At 37.0% G+C, this 13,921-nt stretch overlaps 1 protein-coding gene across 1 annotated transcript in view; it reads left to right on the plus strand.

Annotated features, from left to right (window-relative positions):
* The window catches only part of LOC113044131 (C-type mannose receptor 2-like), a 30,992-nt gene extending 23,619 nt beyond the window's left edge, over positions 1 to 7,373 (plus strand). Inside the window, exons 16-27 of the mRNA XM_026203764.1 lie at positions 2,854 to 3,022; positions 3,229 to 3,371; positions 3,892 to 4,006; positions 4,262 to 4,419; positions 4,508 to 4,616; positions 4,712 to 4,950; positions 5,028 to 5,190; positions 5,707 to 5,856; positions 5,930 to 6,049; positions 6,141 to 6,320; positions 6,900 to 6,926; positions 7,048 to 7,373. Coding sequence (XP_026059549.1) covers positions 2,854 to 3,022; positions 3,229 to 3,371; positions 3,892 to 4,006; positions 4,262 to 4,419; positions 4,508 to 4,616; positions 4,712 to 4,950; positions 5,028 to 5,190; positions 5,707 to 5,856; positions 5,930 to 6,049; positions 6,141 to 6,320; positions 6,900 to 6,926; positions 7,048 to 7,259 — 1,785 coding nt within the window. The 3' untranslated portion in view covers positions 7,260 to 7,373. The remainder of the gene's footprint in view (positions 1 to 2,853; positions 3,023 to 3,228; positions 3,372 to 3,891; positions 4,007 to 4,261; positions 4,420 to 4,507; positions 4,617 to 4,711; positions 4,951 to 5,027; positions 5,191 to 5,706; positions 5,857 to 5,929; positions 6,050 to 6,140; positions 6,321 to 6,899; positions 6,927 to 7,047) is intronic.
* Positions 7,374 to 13,921: the final 6,548 nt, after the last annotated feature.

Below are 13,921 nucleotides of genomic sequence, written 5' to 3' on the forward strand. Positions count from 1 at the left end.
TCCAGTGCCTTGCGATAACTCACCTTTAGTTTTTATATTTTATATATTGTACTGTATGTTTGCCTCCTCAGCATATACCACATTACCATTAATTCAATTTCTGTATGTAAGGCAAAGCCTGAGGAAAAGTGAAAATACAGGTAACCAATTAGTAATTAATAAAGAATTATCAAATAATTCTGAAGGACTTATTTCAAACCTGAAACATTAGGCCTATTCTAAAGTGAAAACATAGAGAACCCATTAGTAATTAATAAAGAATTATCAGATAATTCTGCAGGACTTATTTCAAACCTGAAACATTAGGCCTATTCTAAAGTGAAAACATAGAGAACCCATTAGTAATTAATAAAGAATTATCAGATAATTCTGCAGGAATTACTTAGAACCTGAACCAGTATTCTAAAGTGAACCTATTAGTAAATAATAATAAACTACATCATTTTGACAAAAAAAACCTATAAAAGTAATCATAAACTTTGTAAAATACACGACACAACTGGTTTACAATGTTTATTTTAGATGAGAACATTTCTTAATACAGCATATTTTATTCCTATTTTAACATGTATACTGCCCACATTTTAACTATTTAAACAAACCTTTCATAATCAAAAGTTAAACATTTAGAAGCAAACAAAATCCATATTTCATTTCCATTATAGGCTAATAAGTGGAGTTTAACAAAGTTGCTACTGTAGTAGTTCTTTGTACTTGTCCTTTTCAAGTAATTTTGAAAATTAACAAGCCTACTTATAATTTTACTGGAGTAATATTTTATTGGGGTATCTGTACTTTTACTCAAGTACTTGATTTGTGGGCCACAGCCTGATTATTTTAGTAATTATTTGTGTATAACTGTTCATTAGTAGTTACTTCATAGTTATTTTTCTTGAACGCTAACTAGTAGATAATTAATAGTAGTTATTCAGGAGGTATCACAGAATATATTAGTTACTGATTAGCTAACTGTTACTTAACACAATCATAAAATTATATTACATACTGACTAGTTAACATCTTTCTTAGTAGTTAACAGTAGTGAGTTAAGTGTTACTGAATAATTACCTGTTAGTTCTTTAATAATTCCTTATTAATGTATTAAGTAAGAAACAGTATTCTTAAGTGTTACCGAATAAACTTAGTAAAGAAATAAAAGAAAAATGGAGATGAGAGCTTCCTAAGGAACCCTCGAAACAGACGTTCTCTCAGATGAAATGCTCGGACAAAGTGCTCAGACGAAAAAGCCGATGAGAGCTTCCTGGTTCACGCCTCTGTTCGCGCAAACAACCAATGAACGTCCACGATCTGAAGCAGGAAAAAGTTATTTTGTCTCTGGGGGAATTATGGTGTTGTCAGAATTCAGCAGTTATATTCCAGTTGTCACGGACAGAAGAGAGAGACAACAGGGAATACAGGTAAGTAGATGTTTAATGAGATATTGGAGATAGAAGCAGGTATTACGTGATCAGAACACTGAGGACAGACGGTGGCAGGTAAGCTGGATGATCAGACGGTAGGTTTTCAGATGATTCTTAGAATGGTTCAGGAAGTAGAGTCGGTGTTTCTCAGACGAGACCAGACAGAGAGTGAAAGGAGCTGAGGGCTTATGAAGTGGCAGTGATGAGCAGATGCAGGTGTGGTGACTTCAGTAATCTGGTGATAATGAGCGGATGGGCGGAGTCGGGTGATCGGACTCTGATGGTGTGGCAGGTGTTACTGGTGGCTCCGTGACACCAGTAAGATGGTAATTCCAGAATAATACATTTTACATACATTTCCTATGTATGAATGGTTCAGTCAAAACGGTTAAACAGATACCAAGAATGGCAGGTAAAGGTGGGAGAAACATAATTTTACATTCATATGCAGAATTACACACATTTAAAGTTTGATTAACACACGATAAAATTGCAGATACTCCAATTTGATATCCATCTAAGCATAAAAAGGAAATACAGTTAATACATTTTAATAAGGTACTTTTCTCTTTTCTTACAAGTATTCCAGCGAGCTGGGCTTTCCTGTTTCTCCCAGTTGGGTCATAAAGTTTTATGACCTGGTCAGCGGTAGTGTTACAAAATCATGACTCTATTTGAGAACATTAATTAGGAGAAACGCTTAACAGGTGTAGCCAGTTATGCAAAGCACAAACCTATCAAACACATCTTAGTAATGACTTACATGATGAGTGTAAAGAAACGTTTGTGTGTGTGTGTGTGTGTGCGTGTGTAAAGGTGCAGAAAGCTCCTCAAAAGTGACTGTTGAATGTCTGTTAACATTCAAGGGGGTCATAAACAATTTAAATCCAGCCATGCTGGCGCCAGGCCAGTCATTTAGCTTTAGAGAGTTTGGTTTATATGCATGAGTTCAGAGGCTAAAAGCTTTGGGTTTTAGCCAAGGAAAGTGCATTGTTTTAGATTCAACGAGCCATGATTCATTAATTCAGAACCAATGATTGAATGAATTGCTCATATGTTACATGCATAAAGAATATCTTTAAAGTTGCAAAGACTACAGTCTCAAATCCAAAGAGATATTCTTTATCAAAATTAAGACTTGTCTACACCCCCCTAAAACAACTTGGTTAAACACACCCCCACATGTCTACATCACTGTGGAAAGATTTGCATAACGCTGCCCACGTTCACACAAATAATAAACGAGTACCTTTTATTCTATCTGTTGCCGCCGGCGCCATTTCGTGGAGAAGCTCTGTGTTTCAGTGTGAAAGTGAAACTCCTTTGTTTGGCATCATCATATGACCCCATTAAGGCTATATGCACTTAATCTTAATGCTGTATGAAATGTCTTTGCAGTACTAACCAAGAATTGCATGTTTACTGTGTCCAGATGTCCCGCAAAGAAAATGAACTGTGGTGGATTGGTTTACACAGTTTTAAGAACGACGGGAGATTAAGGTGGTCTGATCATTCTGTGCTCAATTATGTGTCCTGGGGACTAGGAGAGCCTCAACCAATCACCAAAGAGCCCAAATGTGCCCAAATCTCCGCTTCAAAAGGTTTGGTTACTCTTACACACACATATAGAATCAGAAAATATGTCATCGGCACTTTGAATTTGACATGCACCGGTTTTGACTGCACATTTTAAATAAACTTAAAGAGAGTGCACAGATTTAATGTTCAGGCATTTTGAAGTTATTTTGGGGAATGATATGTGATTGATCTGCAGTGAGTTTAGTGAATTACTTTAATGTTCTCTCAGGTGACTGGTCAGACCAGAGCTGTCACATTGATCTGCCATATGTGTGTAAAAGGGTCAATGTGATGGGTACCATCGCTCCCACACCTGCTCCTCCTCTCATGCCTGCTGGCTGCTCCCGGGGCTGGAGTCCTTTTCTACACAAGGTGAAAATTCACTCCTACCGCCATCCGCTTGTATACATTATTACACTTGCAAGGCTGGAACAAAGTTTTCCTTTTCTACTGTTTTTTTGCAAAAATTTTAGTTTTGCTGATAATTTGAACCTTTTTAGATAATCAGTTTTTTGCATACGGTGTATAACCTTTACAAACTGTAAATATATATTTTTAAGACATTTAAGATTACATTGACTTAAAGTAATTCCAGTCATATGTCTTTTAAAGTCACACATTTCATTTTACGTTTGTAATGTAACATATTTCTATGTTAAATTGGATATTCATTGATAAATATGCTTGATTTTGTCAGAAATTAGATCAAGAAAAGTTATCTATATTTGACAGATTTTTTGGAGAGGTGTAAATATCTGAGTGATTGGTAATGGCAGACTAAAGGGAAACTTTGTTAGAAAATACAGTTCTAGCAAAAAAAAAAAAATGTTCATGTTGCACAATTTCTTATGACAGTAATCTCTGAATTCCGTCTTTTCCCTCGTTTTAACAGTGTTATAAGGTGTTTGGAGAGGAGCTGTCGAGTCGTAGCACTTGGGAATCTGCATCCAACATGTGTCTGACACATAGAGCCACGCTAGTGACAGTGCCCAACCACAGAGTTCAGGGTAAATCAAACTCATGACACACACACCACAGAAGGGAAGCTAAGTTACATTAAACTGAGAGTTCACACTTCAAAAAAGAAAAATAACCAAAAATGTGAAAGTATAAGATTAAGAGACAACTTTCAGGAATATTGGGACTGACATGCTCCAATGTGTGTGGCACGTACTGCCCTCAGTTTGTTTGCATTATCTTGTGTGAATGGAAACTGACTAAGCTACTGTATGCATTTGATCTATTTCTTTCTCTCTCTTCAGCGTTCCTTGTGACTCTGCTGCCCAACAGCAGTTTCCATGTGTGGGTGGGGCTCACCTCAGGATCACAGGCTCAGTTCACGTGGTTTGAACCTGGTTTGCTTAGCTACACTAACTGGGCCCCCGGAGAACCAGTGGACAACAGACAAATGAAAAGCCCGGTACTGGATCTGTCTGTCTACATATCTATCATTTATAAATCCAGCCATCCACCAGTCAGTCTGAGTGCGTGCGTGTGTGTGCCATTAGGGTAACTGCATAGTGCTTCTCCATGGAAGTCCTCCCCAAATGATGGGCATGTGGGCGTCTCACAGGTGTGATGCAGAGAAACACGGCTTCGTCTGCATGAAAGATAAAGGTACAGGGATATCTCAAATTCACAGGCTCACAAAAATATGCATTGTTATAATATACCCTGAACCACTAAAATAGCCCATGTGCATGTGTTTCCAGACCCTACCTTGCCCCCTGGTGTGGACCTTCTTCCCCCATCATTAGATGGTGCATTAGTATTTGATGGCATGCAGTACTGGATTTTGCAGAAGCCTCTGGACTGGCGTGGAGCACTGTATTTGTGTGACTCCATTAATGGCACACTGGCAGTGGTGCGGGATCCTCGGCAGCACGCCTACCTCACACTCGTCCTCAGCACGCTCCGCAAACCCTCCTGGATCGGACTACACAACGACGGGGTGAGACATTGTGTGTGTGTTGGACGTCTCTTCATCTGACATGTCAGAGCTTCAGCAAAAGCTTCTTGTATTTCCAGGCTCAGAGCTACACATGGCTGGGTGAAGAGGAGCTCACATTCAGTGACTGGCGGGATGGAGAGCCTAATCAAATGTATGGATGTGGTCACATGACCGTTGAGGGCCAATGGGCCACAGCTGCTTGCAATACCAAATTAAACGCCATCTGTGAAATTAACACGGGTAGGAAAATGTTAGAGTATGCTTCTGTTTGTGTGGCATGCAGTATGTACGTTTTGTGTTTGCATTGAATTTCCAAACCAAGTAGCCTACAACACTAGTTGAAATTTGCAGTAGTCATCCAAGGTTGACTAATTATTTAATTGGGACACAGGTTTTCTATGCCGTTTTAAATAATAACAGGTAATATTCAGTGTATACCAGATTTATTTTAGAATTATTTATATATTATTATAACATTCTCATACATTATAAGAACATCTAATTTTCTTTTTAAGTTCAAGTCTTTCATCTAATGTTCATATTTATTTTATTTCAACTTAAATGACCAGAAATTATTTTTAGAAGTTTTAGTTGAAGTTAACAATAACTGTAATGGTTTATACAGTGCATTATGCTCCGTATTCTATTTTAGATAACCTGCGTATGCTTGGATCTGTCTGAGGAGTTATTTTTGCAAAAATATTTTGCAGGGGTGTTGTAATAGAATGTTGTGCTTCTGTTCTGTCCCTGTGTCAGAGAGAAGGATAGACCACAGGTGGATATATCCAGGTTTTTGCCCAGAGCCTGTAGGTAATTGGTCCTGGGTTCCTTTCAGAAATCACTGCTACTCGTTCATCCTCCACGAACTAAAATTTAAACACGAGGCCATACGCATGTGTAACAAAGGTAACATCACATACAGGCAGAGGAACATATTACACACATTATACTTAAGTAATCTTGTTTTTTCCTTTCTCAGTGGGTGCTAAACTGTTGTCAATATTAGATGAAAATGAGAACAGTTTTGTATGGGAGCACATGCAGAGTTTTCAACAACAGGTCCACGGAGCTTGGCTTGGAATGATCTTTAACACCAAAGGCAAGTTAAATGAATAACACTTGTTTCTTTTATTAACCTGCAATTTGGATCTCATTTATCTAGACCTGTGTGTATGTGTTTGATTCCACAGAAGGCAGTCTGGAGTGGTCAGACAGTCAAGTAGTAGACTACAGTAACTGGGAGCAGCAGGACGCTAATCTGAGCATGCTGACAGCCAACAGCTGCTTCTGGGTTCAGAGCAACACAGGCCTCTGGAGCCCCGGCTCCTGCAAAAATGGCACACATGGAGTCATCTGTAAACGTCCACGAGGTATGGAAAGTCACATGAAGAGCCCTCCACTAAAATTGGCAAAGGTGGCTGTGAATTTTTTTTGCATATTTAATCTTTTTAATCTTTCATCAAAAAACCTTTCAACTAAATAAAACAAATGCATGTGGGTGAAAAATATATATATTTTTTTCAAATGCAAGTTTGCACAATTATTGGCACCCCTAGAAATTCTTATGAGTAAAATTATGAGTTCATATTATTATTATTATTATTATTATTATTATTATTATTATTATTATTATTATTATTATTATTATTTTAGCACACCAGGGTGACTAGGAGCATGAAACTGTCAAAATGTTGTTCAGTGTTCAAAATGAATGAGTACAATAATAGCACATAAATCATTTTAAAGTAACTGGTTTGCATAGAAGTCTGAAAGGCACAGCAATAAAAGCACAGTATTGCTCTAAGCAGGTGAAAATGGCCTGATGAGAACTGTCCAAAAAATCCTGTCTAAGTTGACCTCATGGAACAAAAAGATGAGGATGAAATCCTAATATAATTATAATCTAAAATATTTTCCTCTTTTTTTTTTTTTTTTTTTTTTTTTAATAGGATCCACAGCAGAGCTTGAAGTTCAGTGTAAGTTATAATAATTTTTAACCTCATATTTATTTACCTTAAATATTTAGACAAAGTTGAAAAACATGAAAAACAAAAAGTTGGTTTGAAGGTTTTGTTTGAATATATCTCTTTCTTCCAGCTGCGGTCGATCATCTCCATGTATTAACACAGGTCCTGGTTGCAGCACTCGTTCTGATTGCTCTGGTGGTGGGAGGGATTTATCTGTATCGTAGGTGGAGCTTCCGCTCCACGGGCGCTTATGACAGCGCTCGGTACAGCCGCACTAACTCCGCCCCCTCCGAAGAAGCAGGTCTTGTTTCAGACCTGGAGTTAAACGAACAGGGCCAATAATGCTGGATATGTTCAAACTGATTCAAAGCACCTAGGAAAACAAATCTGCTATGGCAACAACTGACTGAGAGAATTTATGCTTAAAGAAAAGGGAGCAAAGTGCCCCCCCCCCCCCCCCCCCCCCAAAAATAAAATCACATTGACTTAAAACTTCCGGACTATGAGAATGCACTGTCACTTTTGAAGTTATTTGCTGAGACTGTTTTTTATTTTTTTATTTTTTTTTGTGCAGCTGAATTTGATGTTCTCTGGGTCAGAATTCAGGTCCCTCGTGGATAAATCTGAAAATGATAATCATAATAATTACACATCAAATGAAACGATTCTATGTTTGAAGTTCAGTGATGCAGAACCAAAAAAAAAAAAAAAAAAAGACTGTGGACAGAAATAGACAGATGAAAGTGCATGAGAATGAGCCTGTCACAAGCAGTGCAGTATCTCTCTCTCACATGTTGAACAATCACATGTTGAACACAGAGCTGCCCAACAGGAAGTCTGACCTCACTGTAACTGTTTTCTTGATCTCAGCCGCTATGATGAGCTCACGTAAAATCTGAATCCAAACAGTACAAGGAATGAAACATAAACTTGGTTCTATTATCTGTGCTTATTCTTAGTGTTGTGGATGGGTTGGCCAAATAATTCACCTCAAAATGTGATCACAAATGGGTCTGGTTGTATAGATTGCTGCCATTACATTCTTTATACATGTATTTCTTAGGGTTTTAAGGAACAGTATATATTTTGTATATTGCCTTTAAAGGAATAGTTCACTCATCCTCAGGCCATGCAAGATATGTAACATCATACAGAAATGTAACATCATATTACCAATAGTTACTCTGCAGTGAATGGGTGCCGTCAGAATGAGAGTCCAAACAGCTGATAAAAACATGACAATAACCCACAAGTAATGACTCCAGTCCATCATTTAACAACATGTGAAATGAAGAAATCAATTAAAAGCATTTTAATGGTGAATTTGTTTCTTACGAACATACAGATTTTCACTTCACAGGAGATTATGTTTTTATAGACTGGAGATTCACTGAAGAGAATCCATTGGTGAGCAAGTGATGTGATGCTAAATTTCTCCAAATTTGTTCCAATGTAGAAACAAATTCATCATCATCTTGGATGGCTTGCGGATGAGTTAACTTTCAGTAACAAACTTTTCAGTAAATGTTTCATTTTTGGGTGAACTATTATGTAAGAAAGTAAATAGTGCTTGCCAGTGCAAAACTCATCACATACCGGGTTCGACGGTGGTTGATAGGATGTTACTATGTGTTTTTAGTTCATTTTTATGCAATTGCTTACTCAAAAGATCTCACCTCAAAGTTTTTAAGTGTAATATTTGGGTTCAGGAGTTTCAGATCCCTAAGTATGAGGAATAGTAATAGAGATTCTTGTTTTAGCACACACCACTGATAACCCATAACCAGTGCTTCCATATATCCATACTAACTTTACTCACATGCCATTGCTTTTTACACAACTAGGTGGCACCAGTTCAGCACTTATAAACAATTCTTCTCTTTAAACTTTCTTGCTTACTGTTAAAACACCATTTTGCATAGTATTTAAGTTTTATTTATGACAATAGAGATGGCCTTTAATATCATTATAAAAAAATTATCTGACCATGCGGTTAATTTGAACAGAAGTAAAGAGTAATGCAACATATGGTCTGAAAATGCAGTGCAACAACAGTTGTTTCTCAACTTTGAAATGACATGTTTGACTATGACCATAAAGATCATGCAGAGCATTATATTATGTGACTTCACCAAATACATAGGCTGTGATATCGGACACGGCCGCCATGGCATTGCACATGGTCATGCGATTATGAAACAATCATTCTAATTTGTGAAAGACTTTGTATGAGCGCCTCAGATTGAATTAGACAAAATACAGAACAGTGGACTGAACTATGGAAAGAAATGAATCAACTTCAGACCGTCTAAAAACAATGAAAATTTGTCATTTTTATGTTTGTTTTGAACATTTTGTTTTATGAAATTGCTTTAAACATAAAATAAAAATATGTTTACTATGTGACTGCTATAAAAAAAAATGCTTGTCTTGACAGTATCTAGAGTTATGCCTTTAAGTTATTCAGAAAATATAAGGATACTTCGAAACTTTACATTGTTGGAATATGGAGCTCACTATCTGTTTGAGCGATTGCACTAAATAGTATGTGTCGCTAGGGGGCAGGATTGGCTTTTAAATATTCACGGTTGGTCAAACGTTTGTGGTCACTAAGATTTTTTTAACGAAATGAAAACTTTTATTCAGAAAGTGTTCATTAAATTGATTAAAACTGACAGTAAAGACATTTATAATGTTACAAAAGATTTCCATTTCAAATAAATGCTGTTCTTTTGAACTTTGAAGTTGAACAAAGAATCACGAAAGAAAAAAACAATCTGCACTGTTTTATACATTGATAATAATAAACATTTTGTGAGCAGCAAATCAGCATATTATGGATGCTGAAACTGCATCACAGGAATAAATTAAACTTTAAAATATATTTCATGTGTATCTTGTCAGTTTTACTGTATTTATCAAAACCTTTGTCCAAGTTGTCCAAATAACTAAAACCAAAATGCGTTCTTGTCTTATGACAACTTTGATTAACTTTTTGGATCCATTTCAAATGTTGACTGCTATATATATATATATATATATATATATATATATATATATATATATATATATATATATATATATATATAGACATGTTTTGTGTGACAAGATACATCATCTCACATGAGTGACAGTTAATTTCAGATTTGTCTTCCTCTGTATATATATATGTGTGTGTGTGTGTGTGTGTGTGCGTGCTATATTCCCAAATCTCTGAACCAATCAAACAGAAGTGCCTGTTTCAGCACTGTGTAGGTCCCCAGAAAAAAGTGCTGAGCTTCCTTTATTCTCTGTCATTTGGCAGATGTTTTTTATCCAGAGAATTATAGATTACCCAGAGTGCACTGGGAACATCAGTGGAGCTTTGAACAGTAGGGACACTGTAAGGAAAAGGACACATTAAAGAGGGCTCTCTCTTTATTGGTCGTTTCCTGCACCTGTGGATGAATTGCCAAAATGTGTAATAATTAGCCTATGGCATCTAGCTAGGGCTGCGCTAACCAGCCAAACCTTGACCAACTGGTGAATCTGTGAAGCAGACAAGGTTATTAGCTGATACACTCAAATTAGCCAAATATCAATGGCTCAGTTGGTCTTGCTGATATGATATATCACTGGTGTCACGTCATTGTTGCTCTTCTGTCAGTTTAGTGAAAGTTTCATATCTGATTGTTCTTTGTAAAGCGGGAATGGTATATGGGGGTGTTTTACAGTCATGGTGTTAAGGGTTAGAGTTCATTTACGGAAAACAAAGAGGAGAATGTGAGCATGAATAGGATAGATTATGTTAATTTCACCCTTCCCTGTGGCGGCCCCTGAGGAGTGTGTGTGCGAGAGTGTGTGTGTGTGTGTGTCAGAGTATGCTGTGTGTTTGCTGTGCTCCAATAAGCTCATTAACACTCTATATAGTTATGATTACATTTAGTCATTAAGCAGACGCTTTTATCCAAAGAGACTTACAAATGAGGACAATGGATGCAATCAAAATCAGCAAAAGAGCAATGATATACAAGTGCTATAACAAGTCTCAGTCAGCTTAACACAGTACAGGTACAGTAGGAAGGTTTTTTAAATGATATAATAAATAAAAATAAAATGAAAAAAAATAAAATAAAAAGATAGAACAGGAAAAGAATAGAGCAAGATGTTGCTTTTGTTAATTGTTTAATACATAAAAAATAAAACAAATAGATTAGATAAGCTAGTTTTTTTTTTTTTTTTAAGAAAACAAACTGTCAGTAGATAAATAGAGTCTAAAAGTGCCATGTTTTTTTTAAAGAATAGAATTAGAATAGAGAGGAGGGAACATTTAATTTAAAAGTCTGTGAAAGTGATTCTGTGCTTCTTTGGGATGGCACTATTTGGCGATGTTCACTTGCAGAACACAAGCTTCTAGAGGCACATAAGTCTGAAGTAATTAATTGAGGTAAATGGGTGCAGAGCCAGTGGTAGTTTTGTAGGCAAACATTAATGCCTTGAATTTTATTCGAGCAGATATTGGAAAATTGCTGAACAGAGGTGTGACATGCATTATTTTTGGTTCATTAAAAATTAATCTGGATTAATTGTAAAGGTTTGATAGAACTGTCTGGAAGTCCTGCCAAGAGGGCATTGCAATAGTCCAGCCTGTTAACAAGCAGCATGTTCTGAAAGAAAGCGCTTGATCTTCTTGATGTTTAATAAAGAAAATCTGCAGGATCTGACAGTTTTAGCAATGTGGTCTGAGAAAGTCAGCTGATCATAACTAATTACATATATGTGTGCCAACACACATCCACAGAGACCTGGACAATGAATGGTGAACAACAAGGAGATAGGATGAGGAGAGAGAACTGCTGAACAGAAGTGAATAGAATTCATCAAGTGAAGTGATGAACAACAGCCCAGCTGAGAGCTTATGAGTGTAAATAGAGACTTGTGTTGAGAAGGATAGAGAGACGATGCTTGATCAGCTCTAGTCTCTTTCCCGCAACAAACTGCTTTGATATAACTATTGTTCACCCCTTTTTGACCTTAAGTCTTTAAAGGTGACGTATACAGTTCTGCACTATTAGTGGCACCAAACAGACTTGGATAGACATAACAATGTTAGCTCCTTTTGTGTTTTTCCTCTAGTTCACATTGGCCACAATTATTGCAACATCCTTTTCTGAAGATAACAGCTCTGAGTTTTCTCTTATGATGCCTAAAGAGTTTGGAGAACAGCTGACAAGAGATCAGAGACCATTCCTTCGTATAGAATCACTCCAGATCCTTCAGATTCCTGAAGTATCCAGACTCTTCAGTTCACCCCACTTTAGGGTTCAGGTCATATATATTTATACCTTCTCCTGCTTTGTATAGTTGGAAACTTTAATAAGTGAAAGTGTATGAGTAAAGACTAAAGTTAGATTAGATGCTCTGTCAACATAAGCTGCCTTATACTACACCACTGCATTTCACTGAGAACATCTTCTCCTGTGGATCAGCAAAGATCGAGGGGAAAAAGGAAAGAAAAAGAGCTGTTCGGCTTTTTAGGGTGATATCAGTAATTTTTTATAAAGTTTTATAAAGTCCTAAAGCAGATGAAAGTTTGTATTTTTGCAGCTGCTGCCCACTGACTGCAGTTGTGGTTGTCAACTCAGCCCCAAAGCCTTGGCGCACATTACTGCACACTGTATGTGTCTCCTTCTGTTTGTCTCAAGGGTGTCATCGAAGTCAAACATAAATGAGGCAGAGTGGTTGAATAAGAGGTTTGCACAGGGTAAATCTGACTGTGTGTGCAGGTTTGAAGGAGAATGTGCGTGTGTGTTTAGAAAGACAGTGATATGGTTGATTTAGGCTGTGTTCAAGCATAGGTGTGAAGGCTGACTGATTTGCTTTAATTTCCCTGGTGTTTTGCCACTGTGAGATTTACAGGCATATGTGTGTGTGCTTATGCAGAGAGAGAGAAAAACAGGAGGTGAGAAAACAGCGTAGAGTGATCATAATATGAGAGGAAGGTCTGAAGTGTGAATGAATGATTTGTTGTGCTCTCGGAGGAACAGGATGACATATTGTAAAGCAGCCGGTGTCAGCCGATATGGGGCCGTGTCTACACTCCTGCTGCGTCAAGCCCCTAGCAGAGGGAATCTGATTGGCTGAAAGCCATGACGGACGGGGTGTTCTGCCCAAATACATTCAACCTGTCTCAGTCTCACGCAGAAATGATTTTACCCAAAACCACTTACCGTCGTGCTGTTGTCACTATGCTATACGAGATGAGCTACAGGAACGCTTATGATAACTTGTAACCCAGAAATGAGAGTTTAGTTTTTGTTGCAAAATAAGATTACTTTTTTTTTTTTAATCAATTTTGGAGCTTGTTTAGTTCACATTCACCTTTAACTTTCATTCTCATTGTTCAGAAAAGAGCAGAACTCTTGTGTCCCACAGAGGAAAAAAAGTCATATGGGTTTGGAACAAAATGTGTAAATGATGACTAAATTTTTACTTCTGGATGAACTATTCATGTCAGCAAAAGCAAACCATAGCAGCAATAAAATGTAAAATGTTAATTATGACTAACATTAGCATCAGCCCCAATTATTATACAATCAACAATGTGCAGTCTTTTTTTTTTCTAAAGTGTGTGTGTGTGTGTGTGTGTGTGTGTGTGTGTGTGTGTGTGTGTGTGTGTGTGTGTTTACTCACCCTCATGTCATTCCAAACCCAAAAAACCTTCGTTCATCTTAGTGACACAAATGAAGATGAAGTCTATGAATTTTATGAAACTACGAGAAAACTTTTAGTGTGCAAAAACCCCCCACTTTATTCAGTCTTTGAAACACATTCATGAAAGTACCAAAAGTATTAATATTAGTCTGTTTTTTTATGGATTCCCAAACACACAGGACAAGCTTGATTTTGTTTTGAGTCATTTGGGGTAAGGAAGCAAAACATCTTATACAGTTGTCAGATTTTATTGCTGACTTCATATATGAAAACAATATTGGTTAGTTAACAGTTTTGGAGATTTTGTTATT

This window comes from Carassius auratus, chromosome 3, assembly GCF_003368295.1.
Source record: "Carassius auratus strain Wakin chromosome 3, ASM336829v1, whole genome shotgun sequence".
NCBI classification, from domain to species: Eukaryota; Metazoa; Chordata; class Actinopteri; order Cypriniformes; family Cyprinidae; genus Carassius; species Carassius auratus.